Consider the following 15,322-nt stretch of genomic DNA (forward strand, 5'->3'; position numbering starts at 1 on the left):
TAATTTAATTTCTATAGCAGGAATATTTGGAAGCTAATCGAGTGTCTGACTTCCTGCCTATGGGTAGAATATTGTGTTTTGGAGTTGTGTCCCAATTTGTCTATGGCCTGGCCTGGAATACTGAAACCTCAGCTGGGGAGAGGGTCAGTGGGGCCTTGAGGAAACAGACTTTAATGAAAAGCACATCTGTAGCAATTGTTTCTGTGTTGACTTTGTGTCGGTCTGGATAGTGCTAACATTGCTTCTCTTTTTGTTTCCACTCGTCAGCGGGTGGTGTTGGTCTTCCTTAGCAGTGACATGACTTAAAGTGTAAATCTATCTTCGACACAAAGCACTGAACTTAAGTATCCCCAAACAGGGATCATTGTCACTTCATATGATATTTTTTGAGAGGGGAATCGGAAACCAAAAATGCACAACTTTCTAATAGGTTCTTTTCCTTTCACATAGTTCTTTTGGAATATCAAGGCAGCAGACATATGTGAGGAGGACAGAAACATTTGAAAAGAAAAGAAGTTAGGCATGATATTTTGGCTTTTAGTGATAATTTTTACGAAAATTGCAAATTTTGAACTTGCAAATATACTTACCCTCACCTTCAGTTGGAGCTCTGTATTTAAAAAATAATAACTTAAGGTACTTAAGAGTAAGTTAATTTTTTTTACACATAGAAAACTACCACCACACCAGAGCCCAACTGGAAACATCTGTCTTTGAAATAATCATGTTGAAATAAAGTACTGATATTTCCTGGCAAAAAAAAATGGTCATTTCATTATAGTTGCTGTCTGATTTTTGTTGTTGTTGACTTTAATGTAAGATTTATAAATCAAATCACAGTGCTCTTGTGTTGATTCATGTTTTAGGAAGTCTGATGGCTGGTTTTGGGTTTTTTTCCCCTTCCTAATTCATGCACATTTGCATGAATGCCCTTGTGAGAGCTGCTCTCAGGACACTTCAGCCAGTGCTGTATGAAGTGTTTGAGCTACCCCATGGCCTCCTTTTTGCCATACCTTTTAGTTCATTGCATTGAGTTGCCTGGATGGCTTTCAATTAAAAGCTGTGTCTGTGGGCTTTGTAAGCCTAGAATTGGACAACAATTTTTTTTTCATTTCCAAACCTAAGCAGAGCTTGGCCCCTCTTTGTGTAAACGCACAAGAGGGTCATTTCAGAAGTAAGCCAAAATCCAATGTAAATGCTGAACAGCTCTTGTCCTCTGGCATGTAGGCCCTACCTCCTCCTCCAGTGGCAGCTGAAGAGTCCATCTTTAAGGTTGGTGTTCTGCTGGGATTGCAGACATCCAAGGGGCTTCTTTGTCAAGATTGTGGCCCCTTATTTTTGAATCCAGAATTCACTTTACATCAATTTGTTTCTCCTGAATTTCCGTTGTGTGGAAAATGTCACCTCTTCCTGCAGTGATCACTCAGGCTGAGACTGATGGTACAAGAGGTCAAACACAGGAAGATGGTTAAAACAGAAGATTTGCTCCTAGTGACCTTTTTTGGTCAGCCTCTCTCCCTGCTCCCTTATTTTCCTGTTTGCTTTGCTTATGGGACAGGAGGAAAGGCTGTTGGGCAGAATTCCTGGGCTCCCACTATGTCCACTGAAAGCAACGGAACTTCTTTTGACAAAAGTTATGGGCTTGCATTTCAGTTCTGCAGGGAATCCTTTTTTTGTGATACAGACCCTCTGGTGCTCAAAAACTTTCATGCCTTGAAGTAAAGAAAATACCTAAGTCGGAAGAGTAGAAACGAGGCATCCTCCATAGTGGGAGCAAAGGGCAGGTGGAGGGAAGATTTTATGAAACAGTGACTGTCATTCTTCCCTTCTGCCATCATCATCTCCCAGTGTTTTATTGACTGGAAAGTCAATAAAAAAGTTAGATGACTTGTGGCTAGAGGAGGACCATGCTCAGATGTTCCCATCATGGTTAATTCTGAAGGTTAATCCGTGCTTCTATCTCCTTCTCTTTTTTGGCCTACCCTTGGCACACTGAGCTGTGGAACTCTTGTAATTTTGGGCTAATTGCATTTAGCTGTGTTGCTGTCTGCGCCTGCTGCATGTACATTTGGGATGGTGGAAATGATTGTGGAAGCTGAAGTCATGGTATTGACAGAGAGCAACTAAACCAGTGTCTGTATGTCTCTGTTTGTTTTTGTTTTCTTCCCTTCAGCACTTTGTGACATGCATCCCATGAGAGCTCTCTTTCTGATACCCAGGAACCCCCCACCACGGTTAAAATCCAAGAAATGGTATGTATTAGTTATATCTTGCTTGAAGCATTTTGTAGCATGATGTTTTCTTGTGTCACGTACAGTTTTGTGACCGCTTCCGCAGAACTACAAAGCAATTTAAGTTAGCAAAAATCGCTCTGTTATCTTGTGTGCCACTGAACCAAAGCATGAAATAAAATTCATGCGTTGTTTAGTTCTGTTTGTCTCAGAGAAACTTTATCTGGAATTGTGTGTGAAAATTGCTTCTTGACAGAGCAGAATCTGTATTAAGGTGACAAATGAATCGATATTTTAAAAAATAAACTCCTGCAACACTCTTAATATGCACTATGTTTTCTCAGATGTATCATAACACAGAAACAGAACAGTACTATAGTGTTCTAGTTGCTAAATAGAAAGGAGCTATTAAAACTAATGAAGGCTTTTACTATAATTATTGTAAACGGTTGGAATTGAGTGCATGCTTCTTGCCAGCTGAGCAGAATCCATTAGTATCGGAGGATTTCCTCCCAGTTACTGGTTACAACTGGCACATATGAAAAAAAAATACTCCCTAGAAAGAGGTTTCTTATAGATTGAATGTGATCACAGGATGCTGTGATCCTGTCAAAATAATGAAGTGGTTTGACTGCCAGTTCAATATCAACATAATATAAACTTGGCTTGCTTGCTGGGGTTGGTCTTTACCTGGATTGACTTATTTATGCACTTGTACTGTTAAGGAGTGCTCCCTCTCATATTTCCCTTCTACATATATTAAAGGAATAGAGATGCATATACAGTATTTGCATAAGCCTTTCATTAACCTTTTTATGTAAAATAATAACCCTTAAGGTGTGAGGAATAAAAAATCTAAACAACTCAGTAACCTTGAATTCAGCCTTTTTGATTACAGTAGGAAAGTGAACTGATGGATGGAAATCATTGTTTTTACACTTAACCATGTAGTGAAGATGTTTGCTCTCCAAGCACTGGTGCAGGTTGAGAGTACCTACCAATTACAAAATGACTCTGATCAAAGCCAGTGCCGTTGTGAGTCAGTTTTTCTGATAGTGTGCTCAGGGGCAGGTTATAAGAAAATGGGCCAAGTGATGAAAAAATCGTAGAATCATCATAGAATGATTGGGTCGGAAGTGACGTTAAAGATCATCTAGGTCCAAACCCTGCCATTGACAGGGATGCCACCCACTAGTTCAGGTAGCTCAGGACCACATCCAGTCTGGCCTTGAAAACTTCCAGGGATGGGGCATCCACAGCTTCTCTGGGCAACCTGTTCCAGTGCCTCACTGCAGTTTTGAATATTTCCAGTATTGTCATTTCGTAAGATGGCTTATTGGTGACTTCTTAGTGGAGACGTCTTTCGAGAGTTCAAATCAAGTGCAAATTTAGGAAGGTGGTGCTGCAGCTTAGCTAAACTCCTGTACCCTGTCACTATGGTGTGTGTAGTTCACACCCTTAAATTGTGTCCGAGAGAATTTGACCCCAGGTGCATGAACAGACAACACCGATCAACACCCACCTGTTGTTCTGTAAGAGTTTTTTTGTGTGACTATTCAGGTAAAAAATAAAATAATCTTAAATTCTAGCAGATCTCACTAGGTGAGCCCAGGTGCATACAAGAGCAGTGAGGTGCTGTGTGTGTTGGTAGTGGCAGACGCAGTTCTTCTGACTTCTGGCATGGCTGTCTGTAGCAGGCGTTCCCTTAGATAGCATGGGGAGGTGAAGGCATACCAGAGCTGCCCTGCCTCTGCTCCAAGCAAGCTGGAATTCTATCCAGTTCTGATCAAGAAGTAGCAGAGCTGGGTTTGCATGATTTACCTTCGCTAATAGATCCTGACTTTCAGAGTAATTATCCCTGTGAAAGAGGGCACATTACTGTGAGGCTGTGCCTAAGCACTGCAGGTATGTTCATGTTACCCTGTGTCCCTGCAGCCCTGTGCCCATTATGCTCAGCTTAGCTGGAACACACTCAACTTTGTTTAGGAGGTACACTTGCAGGCAGCACTTGTACTGTCCTCTGAGATGTGATGCTCTCTGAGGAAAGGAATTAGACTTTGAAGAAGAACATAAAAAATGTTTCAGTTGAGTTTTACCTGTCACTTTGTTTTGTTTTTTCCTTCCTGCTTTCTCAGGTCAAAAAAGTTTTTCAGCTTTATAGAAGGTTGTCTAGTGAAGAATTACATGCAGCGACCTTCTACAGAACAACTATTGAAACATCCCTTTATACGTGACCAACCAAATGAAAGGCAGGTCCGAATCCAGCTTAAGGACCATATAGACAGGACCAGAAAGAAGAGAGGAGAGAAAGGTATGCAGCTTATAAAAATCAAGTATTTCAACTTGTCAAAAATACATATTTTTGTCCTGCTTTGCATTCTAAATCCCCACCCCTAGAAAAGCTCCAAACAACCCAAGTCCTTAAAAGGTTCTTTTTTAATTCATAATTTGACTATCAGCAGGCTTCTGTGTTGTTCTGTCCTTTACAGAGAAAGTATCAATTTCAAGTGCTGTATTTTCCGATACATTGAGTTTACTCACTTCTGGGCCACTGCCTCTTCCAACCATACAAGTGTTAAATGGTATTTAGGAGGATATTGGCATATACCCATTTCCCATTTTTGATCGGCAGTTGTTTCATTTCCTGAAACAGTGCCATAAATCAGACTTGCATGAAATAACCCATCACAAGAGCTATGAAGCTAGTGTTTGGGGTAGACTTTTCTCTTTATTCAGGTGCTGCTGAGGTGTCTTGTCTTACATATGAAACCTGGTGTCATTCAGGGAACTCGCTGGAAGTCTTCCGTGCTCCTTTACAAGTCTGGGAAGATGGGGTTGTATATATAGAATGAGTTCTATATATAGAACTCATATAGTTCTATAGATCTTTAGTGCTACTGCAACCCTCCACTGTCCTAAAATTAAAGATAAGTACTACCTAGGCCTTTGTTTCTTTCCTGTTAGATGAGACGGAGTATGAATATAGTGGAAGTGAGGAAGAAGAGGAGGAAGTGCCTGAACAAGAAGGAGAGCCAAGGTAATAATTGCTTTTGGGATGGCTCAGGGCAGTCCATGCCAAGTAAGTCTAAAGGTCTGTGATTATAAATCAGGAGCAAGCTAAATTTCTCTCTTATTAAGTGAATGCATAAGCCACACAAACCACCCAAAAAGTTTGAATACTTATGCCGTGACTGGTAAAGGCTTTAAAGCTCCCCCTCCTATGGCTTAGAGCCAACAAGCTCTGGATGGAGGGAGTTTTATGGCAAATACAATTGATCAGGGTCTCCACAATGTCAGCATTGGTCCTTATTTTGCTTGGCCTCATTTCACACCTTCCACTGAGAGCATGTAGTTAACATGCACCCAGTGTCTTTGCTTTGAAAGAAACAAGATAAAACTTTAACATCATGATATATTTTATTAAATATTTTAATAAAAATTTCCTGCTTGGAAAAGGTATGTAATGGCTCATCAGGCTCTTTTGTACTGGAGGCTTTAACTTCCTCTTGTTGCAGTTCCATTGTCAATGTGCCTGGAGAATCAACCCTCCGACGTGATTTCCTGAGACTGCAGCAGGAAAACAAGGAACGGTCTGAGGCCCTTCGGAGACAGCAGCTGCTGCAGGAGCAGCAGCTCCGTGAACAGGAGGAGTACAAGAGGCAGCTGCTGGCAGAGAGGCAAAAGCGCATCGAGCAGCAGAAGGAGCAAAGGAGGCGGCTAGAAGAGGTAGAAACAGGAGACTGGAGTCTGTGGGGCAGAAGCCCTTCTTCCACTTGTGTTTACCATTTCTACACCCATTTAAAAAGAGTTCCCTGTAGCCCCAGCACAGCTCAGGAAAGAAAGCAGCATGTGAAAATCCAACTGCAAACACAGAGCAAAGCACTTAAATCCATCACTGGCTACTTGAATATAAGCTGTCTTCCCAAGCATTTGAATATCCAGCAGCTCCAATGGAGGCAACAAGAGCCAGAGCTGGGTTGTTTGGAGGTGTTTTGTGTGGGAAGGCTGTGTCTTGGTCTCTGTTTAGACTTTAGGTAGCTGTAGAGAACAGGAGACATTAATTATTCCCAGGTGAATTTTTTTTTCAAGAGTATTTCTGGGGAGTATGGGGAGCCTTAACATGTCTCAAATTTCCCTTTAAAGCTTTCTCAAACATTTGTTTGGCATTTATTCTTGTAGGTAGAAGCCTATTTTTTAATGTAAAACTCTCTCACGCATATTAGCTTAATGACTAAAAACCACCTAGATCATAGAATCATAGAATGATTTGGATTGGAAGGGACCTTTAAAGGTACATCTATAAATATGTTTTATAAATCAATGTTAAAATTATAATTCTGCAAGAACTACAAATACGTAAACCATCTTCTTGTGATACAGTAAGGAGGCAATTTCTATATACTACTGGAAGATAAAATGAATGTACATGTTCAATATTGTTCTGTCATACTTTTCACCTCCTAAAGTCTCATGTGCATTTATATATATGTATGTAGATGGAATATGCAGTGTGAGCTTCGGAGGTAGGAGGATTTCAAAACAGCTCTTTAGGGCAGAGCTGGGTATGACACAGAGCTGAAGTGAAACCAATCTTCTGGCTCTTCAGGAAGTACAGGGTCAAATTCCAGTCGTCCTTAAATGACCTCTTGGTTGCATCTCTGTTTCAACCGTTCACTTAGCAATGATGGAAAAACTACACCCAGTCTGGTTTTCCAAATTCTGGTAATGTTTAATGAGGACGCAACCAGGACCAAATGGTGATTTGCATCCCATGATGTGTTTGCATAACAAATAATACAAAGTTCCAAATAGCTTTCCAGGTCACATTATGCTCCTTATCCCTCTTTTTCAGTGTGCAAATGAGTTTAGTGCTGCCGTAAGGAGAGGTTGGTAGCTAAGATTCAGCCACACATGAATCCAGGAGAAGAGACAAGGGGGAGGCATATAAACTCCATTTCTCTTCTGTTTCTTCCCCACCCTTCTAAGAATGCCAGGATAAACATCGTAGCACTTCCAAGTGTTTTTAGACTCTGTAGCAATTTTGTGGGGGGAGCAACTAATAAAAAAAGACACTAGAAAAATATGAAAATAAAATATTGATATTGACAAAGGTGGGCAAAAGTTGAGATACTGTTTAGCCTCTCAAATTTTTCTTAGTGTGGGAGTCAATGGTTTCACTTAAATGCCACTTTAATCTCTAAGGTTCTGCAGGCAGTATTTTTTTGTTGAAGAAGAGGATTACAATTAAATTATCTAGGTCATTTAACTTTAGTAATGAGTGCAACTCTTAAAATCTAGATTTTCTTTTTAAAAGAAAAAGTTTCCACTGCTGCTAGTAGTGGAAACAAAGCAGTGCACTGTTCTCCTTGCACGGATTGAACTTTTTGGGGAAGTTGCAGATATCAGAACTTAATGAGCAACTAAAAAGAAAAGACAATTACCTGAAAGTTGTGTTTAATCAGTCCTGCTTTTTAAAATACAAACCAAAACTGACAGCTTCCACATCCACAAGACAGCACGTAACTGAATAAGGTTGCACAATAAACCATGTAAAATTTTTAAGATATAAGTTTTTTACCTTGTATTGATCTGTAACCTCTGCCTGGTTCCCCTGGAGGCATAAATATGAATGATGAGTTATAACGGTTTCCTTTTGCAGGTGAAGGGGTGGGCATTGTTCTTAAAGTGAATTAAAAAAAGGCCTCACATTTAGCTTTCACAAAAAAACCCATTTAGTTTGTTGGATCTTGTGTTGGAAAAATGTATGATCCCAAGTGATTTTTAACAAAATAGCAGCCAAAACAAGCTCTTTCATATGGGGGAAGGGTGGTAGACATATATTTAGATAAACATCAGTGTTGTGACACAATTGAAGGCCAAAATATTGGAATGTTGTCACTTTGTCCTTAACTCACTCCCCCTGTTTTGATGAAGCCAGTAAACAATGAAGAGCTTGGTAATAGGAGTTAAGATTAGTGTCAGGCATTGAGTCTCAGGGCTTCCATAGCTTTGTTGATATTTTTACCAAGCCTTGCTTTCTTGTAATTTTTTCTTGTGTAAAGTAAGTTTATGTTTGCAAATACCCAGTTAATATTCTTTGTTAGAATTTTATGTATTAGATAATCTTCCTGGACAAGTTGCATATACTTCCCCCCCTCCCTGCTTTCTATATTAAAATTGAGGACTTGTTCTTACAATGCTGGCACAGAGCCTAGACAGTTTTGACCGAGACTGTAACAGGAACGGTGTTTAGGACATCTGCCAAAACTGTAATTCTCAGCAGTATTAGAGAAAAGATTACTTTTTAAAAGGCATATAGGTGACTTCTAAAACTTGTTGTTGCAGGAACCTTATAATTTGTGTGTTCCTGAGAAGGTGAAAATGATATGAGGTCAAAGTATAGGAAAGGACCTGAGACATTTTGGGATGGGTATTATTTGTCCTATGCTCAACCTTCCTTTAAGAGTCATATAAAGACTATCAACTGAAATGTTTCTACACCAACGCACGCAACATGAGGAACAAACAAGAGGAGCTCAAAGTTTTGACCCGGTCCCAGAACTTTGACATCAATGGCATAAGTGAAACCTGATGGGATGAGTCCTATGACTGGAGTGCCCCGTTGGACAGTCATAGGCTCTTCAGGAGGGATATGCAGGGCAGAAGAGGCGGAGGGAGGGATGACACTGTATGTTATAGAAGGGTTAGAATGTATGGAGCTCACAATTGGCAGTGGAACAGTTGAGAGCCTCTGGGTAAGAATCAAGGGGCAAACAAATGCGGATGTCATTGTGGGAGTCTGCTATAGACCTCCCAGCCAGGACGCTGACAAATTATTCTTTGAGGAACTAAGGGCACTTCCAAGTGAACTGTCCTTGTCCTTATGGGGGACTTCTACTTGGCAGAAGTTAATTGGGATCATCACACAGATGGTAGAACCCGGGCCAGAAGACTCCTAAAAACCTGGATGACGACTTACGGAACAGATCCTAAGGGAGCCGACTCGGAAAGATGCCCTACTTGATCTGCTGCGTGTCAACAGAGTGGATCTTGTGAGCGAAGTTGAGATTGGTGGCCACAGTGACTATGAAGCAACTGAGTTTAAAATCTCTGTTGGCAGGAGGACAAGTGCCAGCAACACCTCAACTCTGAGCATGAGGAGAGCAGACTTCAGACTGCTCAGGGAATTAGTAAGTGAAATCCCCTGGGAAAATGTTTTTGCAGGTGCTGGGGTCCATCAGTGCTGGTCGGTTTACCTCCTAAGGGCACAGGAGCAGCAATTCCCAAATGTTGCAAGTCAAGCAGGCGAGGCAGAAGGCCGGCTTGACTGAACAGGGATATTCTCTGGAAATAAAGCAAAAAAGGAAGGTTTATGCCCAGTGGAAGCAAGGTGAAGTGACATGGGAAGAACACAGAGATGCTTCTTGCTGCTGTAGGGAGAAAACTCATGCAGCCAAAGCTGAACTGGAGTTGAAGCTGGCCAGAAATGTGGGGGCCAATAAAAGGAATTTTTTCAAATACATTAATGGCAATAGACTGTATATAAATATAATTGGCCCGCTGCAGGATGAGGATGGTCACCTCACAAACAGGGACAGAGACAAGGCAGAGGTGTTTAATGCTTTCTTTGCCTCTGTCTTCAACACAGATAATGACCAAGGGGGTCTCAGTGCCGTGAGCTGGAAGACCGTGACTGCCAGAATGATCAGTTCCCAGTTGACCCTAAAATTGTGTGATCTGCTGCTCCAGCTGGATCCCTACAAATCTGTGGGGTCTGATGGGGTTCACCCAAGAATCCTCAAAGAGCTGACTGTTGTCACCACAAAACCTCTCTTTTGAGCAGTCTTGGGAATCCAGACAGGTCCCAGCTGACTGGAAGCTGGTGAACATTGTCCCGATTTTCAAGAACAACCAAGAAGGAGGACCGTGGAAACTGCAGGCCTGTTAGTCTCACTTCAGTGCTTGGTAAAGTTATGGAGAAGATTATTCTAGGAAGTATTGAAGAACACCTGAAAAATAACACAGTCACTGGTCACAGCCAGCACAGCTTCATTTGAGGAAAGTCCTGCTTATCAAACCTGATTTCCTTTTATGACAAGGCAACCCACCTAGTTGATCAAGGGAAGCCAGTTGATGTAATATTTTTGGATTTCAGTAAAGCTTTTGATACCGTCTCTCACTGGATCCTTCTGAACAAACTGTCCATCACACAGCTGGGTGAACACATCATGTAGTGGGTGAGCAATTGGCTCATGGTGCAGCACAGAGGTAATAGTGAATGGGGTAACATCAGACTGGTGACCTGGGGTTCCACAGGGCTCCATCTTAGGTCCTTTGCTTTTCAACATCTTCACGAATGACTGGGATACAGGACTGGAAGGGATACTAAGCAAGTTTGCAGATGACACAAAACTGGGAGCAGCTGTTGACTCCCTCAAAGGCAGGGAGGCCCTGCAGAGAGACCTCATCAAATTAGAGGACTGGGCAATCACCAACCATATGAAAGTTCAACAAGGGGAAGTGTTGGATTCTGCACCAGGATGGGGCAACCCTGGCTGTACTTACAGCCTGGGGAATGAGGTGCTAGAAAGCAGTGCTGTGGAAAGGGAGCTTGGGGTCCTGGTTGATGGCAAGTTGAATATGAGTCAGCAGTGCCCTGGCAGCCAGGAGGGTCAACCATGTCCTGGGGGACATCAGGCAAAGCATCACCAGCCAGTTGAGGGAGATGATTGTCCAGCTCTGCTCTGCACTGGTGCAGCCTCACCTGGAATATTGGGTGTGGTTTTGGAAACTTCAATGTAAGAAATATATAAAGCTATTAGAGAGGGTCCCAAGAAGGGCAATGAAGGTGGTGAAGGGCCTCGAGGGGAAGCCGTATGAGGAGTGGCTGAAGTCACTTGGTGTGTTCATATTGGAGAAGAGGAGACGGAGGGGAGACCTCATTGCAGTCTACAACTTCCTTGTGAGGGGAAGAGGAGGGGCAGACATTGATCTCTTTTCTGTGGTGATCAGTGACAGGACCCGAGGGAATGGCCTGAAGTTGTGTCAGGGAAGGTTTAGGTTGGATATTAGAAAAAAGTTTTTCACTGAGAGGGTGGTTGGGCACTGGAAGAGGCTCCTCAGGGAAGTGGTCACAGCACCAAGCCTGACAGAGTTCAGGAAGTGTTTGGATGATACTCTCAGAGACATGGTGTGACTCTTGGGGATGGTCCTGTGCAGGGCCAGGAGTTGGACTTGATGATCCTTGTGGATCCCTTCCAACTTGGTATATTCTGTGATTCTGTGAACTATGTAAGTAAATGTTTAGATAGCTCAAACAAGAAAGCCGAGCTGTTCTGGCTAATCAGGTATGTATCTGTGTTTCTGTTCAGCAACATGGAGACAACTGCTGTCTATCAAAAAGGTGTTTGAATTTGTACTTAGCAAAACTGAGTCTGGTTTGGAAAATTCAGAATTGGCTGTGCTGGAATCCCATTCTGTGTGGACCTCCACAGTTCAGGATAACTTCATTAAATGGTGCCTCTGTCCCTTGCTATGAGAACCTAAGGGATGTTTTTGAAGTGGTAGGTTATAGCTCCACTGGCAAGTAGTACAGTCCTGTAGAAGCAGATTGTGGAGTACAATAATTAAAGTGCTGAGGACCTGAAGATTTCACTCCATGTCTTTAAAGACTGGAGGAATTCCTTTGGACTAGCTGAGGTCTAGACTGTGTGCCTGCTTGTGGTTGGAGTGCATCTGCCTTTTTAATTTCGTCCAAAAGGAGTGGTTGGCACTCCAAGACATCTTCAAAATATGAAACAAAACTGGATAAGTGGAGACGATTGGCTGATTCATTTCAAAAGAGCCCTCCTGATCTGAACCAAGATGCTAATGTAGGTGTACCTGCAGGCAGTTTTTGCCAGGGCTTTGTGTCTTTTTCAGAGGGGGAGATTATTCATATCTCCTTAATTTGAATTGCTTGCAGCTTGGATTGGTACTGAGTAAGAAGTTCTGCTTCTGGTTTATCTCTAGTGTGGACAAAGCAAAAGTCTCTTTAATAATCTCTTCTTAAGCTGATACCAGACTACCTAATTCTTTGTGAAAGAAATAATTAAGATATGTATTTATCAATCTTTGAATATAAGACAGAGTAATAATATTTTATGAATTTTAAATTAGAGGATCTATATCTGTCTTCATCATTTCACTGTATGAAGAAGACCCTGAGTTTGTTGGTATACACCAACTGCATGTGTAGTTGCATTGCCCCCTCCTGGTAAATCATGCTCTACTGCATGGACTTCCAGTTTGGAGATGTCAGGTTTCATTATGAGATCATCATTATTGTACCCTAGAACCCGACAAGGAGCCAGAGTATTGACACAATGTTTTCTATGTGTGCTTTTTGGATTTTTTTGGAATTTTTATTTTTTAATGTTGTTTGCATAGTTAATGCCCATTTTGTGAAATCCAGTAATTTGAGGCAGTATGAGCTCTGTCAAAATTCTCTATTGGCATGTCTGAAATTTCTTTGAAGAGTTCTTGCCCTTACCTTCTGGTCTACAGTTAGCTCCTTGAAAATAAGCTTTTTATCTTACATGTGCTGGAAAGTTGGCAATACCATATCCAACTAAAGAAGATCTGGACCCAGTTTGGGTCAATGCAACTTGCTTTGCATCAACCAGCTTTGCCATCGCTTTGACAAGATGTAGACTAGGACCCAAGAGAAGGTTGTCACTGTAGGTTACCTTTCCCTGAGCTTGTTAAAAGTAAATTCCATTTTGTTATTGGCCAGTAGTTTGATTCTGAGGTTTCAAAGGCCACATACAAAGGAAGTGAAATCTTTCTTTTCCAACTAGACCTTGGGAATAAGGGGATCATGCAAGATGTTTGTGCGGGCTCCTGCAGTGCCAGGTACCTCCCTTCCCACATGCCCATCAAGGGGCTGAGACGGTCTCTGATGGGAAGGTGGAAGTGAGACTGAGAAACCACATCTCTCTGTGTACTTTGGCACACAGGCAATAGCACATTTGTGCTTTGGAGATTTGACTTCAATGCACGCTGGTGGCAGAGAATCCTTCTTTCCCCCCTTTTTTTTTTGCTGAGTAATAAATATCTACTGTTGTACTGAGCTAGATACCTGGATCAAGGTTTGCTTAAAAATCTCATCTTTTAAAAATTGATTTTGTTTATTTTGTGATGCCATGGGAAAACAGCTCTCTTAATCAATCTGTAACTTTTTTTCTCACATTAAGTTCAGTTATTTATAATTATTGCTGAATACTTCTGAATTAGTTCAAGATGCAATGAATTTGCCCATCTTCCTTGTAGTGAGAATGATGCCATCTCAAGATTTGCAATATATCTGCTTAACAATGTCAACACAATATTGTTTGAGTTGATAAATGTGCATATTATATTAGCCAGCCAACAGTGTGCTGTCTCTTGCATCCTCAAGGCAACAATATTATTGTACTTCACATCTTAGTTTTCTTAAACAAAGAGCCTGTCAGACTTGATTAGCCAAGAAGCACCTGAATATATTGACTTAAAAGTAGAAATTGCTTGACACCGATGTGTATATTCAGAAATAAAAGTGCCTACTTAATCCTTTTACGGTGCTTAAAAAATGAGGGAGGGGAAGGAGTGAAACTTATGAAATGCACTGTATGCCATAGCTGCCTTGCAGCGCTTTTGCTATTTTTATATCTGCTTTCATTGAAGAGAGCTTGCTTAAGCACAAGCAAAAAGGCTGGTAAGTGGATTTAGTTAGAAGAGATGCAAGAGCAAGGAAGCTGTGTTTCTGAGAAGATACAGAAAATAAGGGGGAGAAAAGAGCTTATGTCTTGGGGCACAGGAAGGTGGTAGTGAACCCAGGATGATGCTGTGGGCCAGGAAGGAGGGCATCATAGGTACAGCATGGTGTATTTGAAGAGTGGTCTTCAAGAAAGTGGCATCTTTCCCCAAACTTCAGTTAATTAAAGAGAATTGGAAATCAGCCTGTACTGAGTGTTTCTACTTCATGAAGTCACAGAATGGTTTGGGTTGGGAGGGACCTTAAAGACCATCTAGCTCCAAGCCCCCTGCCATGGGCAGGGATGCCTTCCACCACTGAAAGCCCCATCCAGTCTGGCTTTGAACACTTCCAGGGATGGGACATCCACTACTTCTTATTGAAGAAAAGGTCAGAGAACCCCAAGAACCATCTTCCTGTGCCCCTCCCCCCATGTTTCTTATCCACTGTCATGTCAGTATTGATTCCAGAAGGTGGAAAAGCTGTTGATTTTTCATTTACTTAATAGTAATGCAGGATAATGTGCCAAGCAGAGAAAACTCATCCCATTAAGTAACCTTTGCTTGTTCAGTTGAGCACAACGATGAAATGCACATCGGTAACTGGATTTGTGAACCCAAATAAAAGCTTAGTCTGCTCTTTCTTGCAAGACTGCTTGGAGTGCCTTGAGACTGGCAAATCTGTGGCAGCTTTCCTTCAACAGAAATTAGTGATAGTATTAACCTTAACCTAAATGTGATAGGGAATAACCAATATACGTTTTCATTTTTGTCTCTGGGATTAAATTTGTGCATGCTATTTTTTGGTTTAAATTTCTTCTATATTTTTTAGCGTATTATAGAAACCCATAATGGGAGTAAATGTAGAGATATTTCCAGTTGATGGTTGAAAAGGAGACAGCTGGGTCTTTTGACACTTAGGCAGTTGTGGGAGGCTGCCTGGGATTTTGAGGTAGGTGGAGTAACTGGATGCTTCTGCTGAAGTGCATGAGGAGTTGGTCACGACTGTATGGGCATTTAAAATGTCTCCTCTGAAGTCATATGTAGTGCTCTGTAGACATAAATGAATCAGTTCATGCTTTCTAGAGCTGTTTTCCAGGTTATTTTCAGACCTGAGCAGACTTATCAGCACCAGTTTGTATTGGGTCATGTGTGGAAGCTTATCTGTGTAAATGTAAAAGCTTAGTTTGGCTGTTTTTCCTCTTTTACATATAGATGCTTTTGATGTTCTGGGAGGGGCTGAGGTGTTATTGGTCAGCCTTTCGTCTCTCTTAGGCAAAGTTTTGGCAGTCTGTTAAACTGAGCTTGGACGTTGGGCC

General features: G+C 41.6%; 1 protein-coding gene and 1 long non-coding RNA gene across 14 annotated transcripts in view; one reads left to right on the forward strand and one right to left on the reverse strand.

The window, feature by feature from the left end:
• MAP4K4 (mitogen-activated protein kinase kinase kinase kinase 4) overlaps positions 1-15,322 on the forward strand; it is a 170,480-nt gene that overhangs the window by 114,286 nt on the left and 40,872 nt on the right. For all 13 annotated transcript variants that reach the window (XM_064646328.1, XM_064646329.1, XM_064646335.1 and 10 more), the window contains exons 9-12: positions 2,174-2,252; positions 4,367-4,542; positions 5,196-5,268; positions 5,747-5,957. In XM_064646328.1, the coding sequence (XP_064502398.1) occupies positions 2,174-2,252; positions 4,367-4,542; positions 5,196-5,268; positions 5,747-5,957 (539 nt within the window). The remainder of the gene's footprint in view (positions 1-2,173; positions 2,253-4,366; positions 4,543-5,195; positions 5,269-5,746; positions 5,958-15,322) is intronic.
• On the reverse strand, positions 5,964-9,091 carry LOC135410055 (uncharacterized). Its single transcript, XR_010428501.1, has 3 exons — positions 8,820-9,091; positions 7,810-7,842; positions 5,964-6,269 (listed from the first exon to the last, which is right to left on the reverse strand). It is a non-coding gene; the product is annotated as an uncharacterized LOC135410055 (long non-coding RNA).

This window comes from Pseudopipra pipra, chromosome 2 (assembly GCF_036250125.1).
Source record: "Pseudopipra pipra isolate bDixPip1 chromosome 2, bDixPip1.hap1, whole genome shotgun sequence".
Taxonomy (NCBI): Eukaryota; Metazoa; Chordata; class Aves; order Passeriformes; family Pipridae; genus Pseudopipra; species Pseudopipra pipra.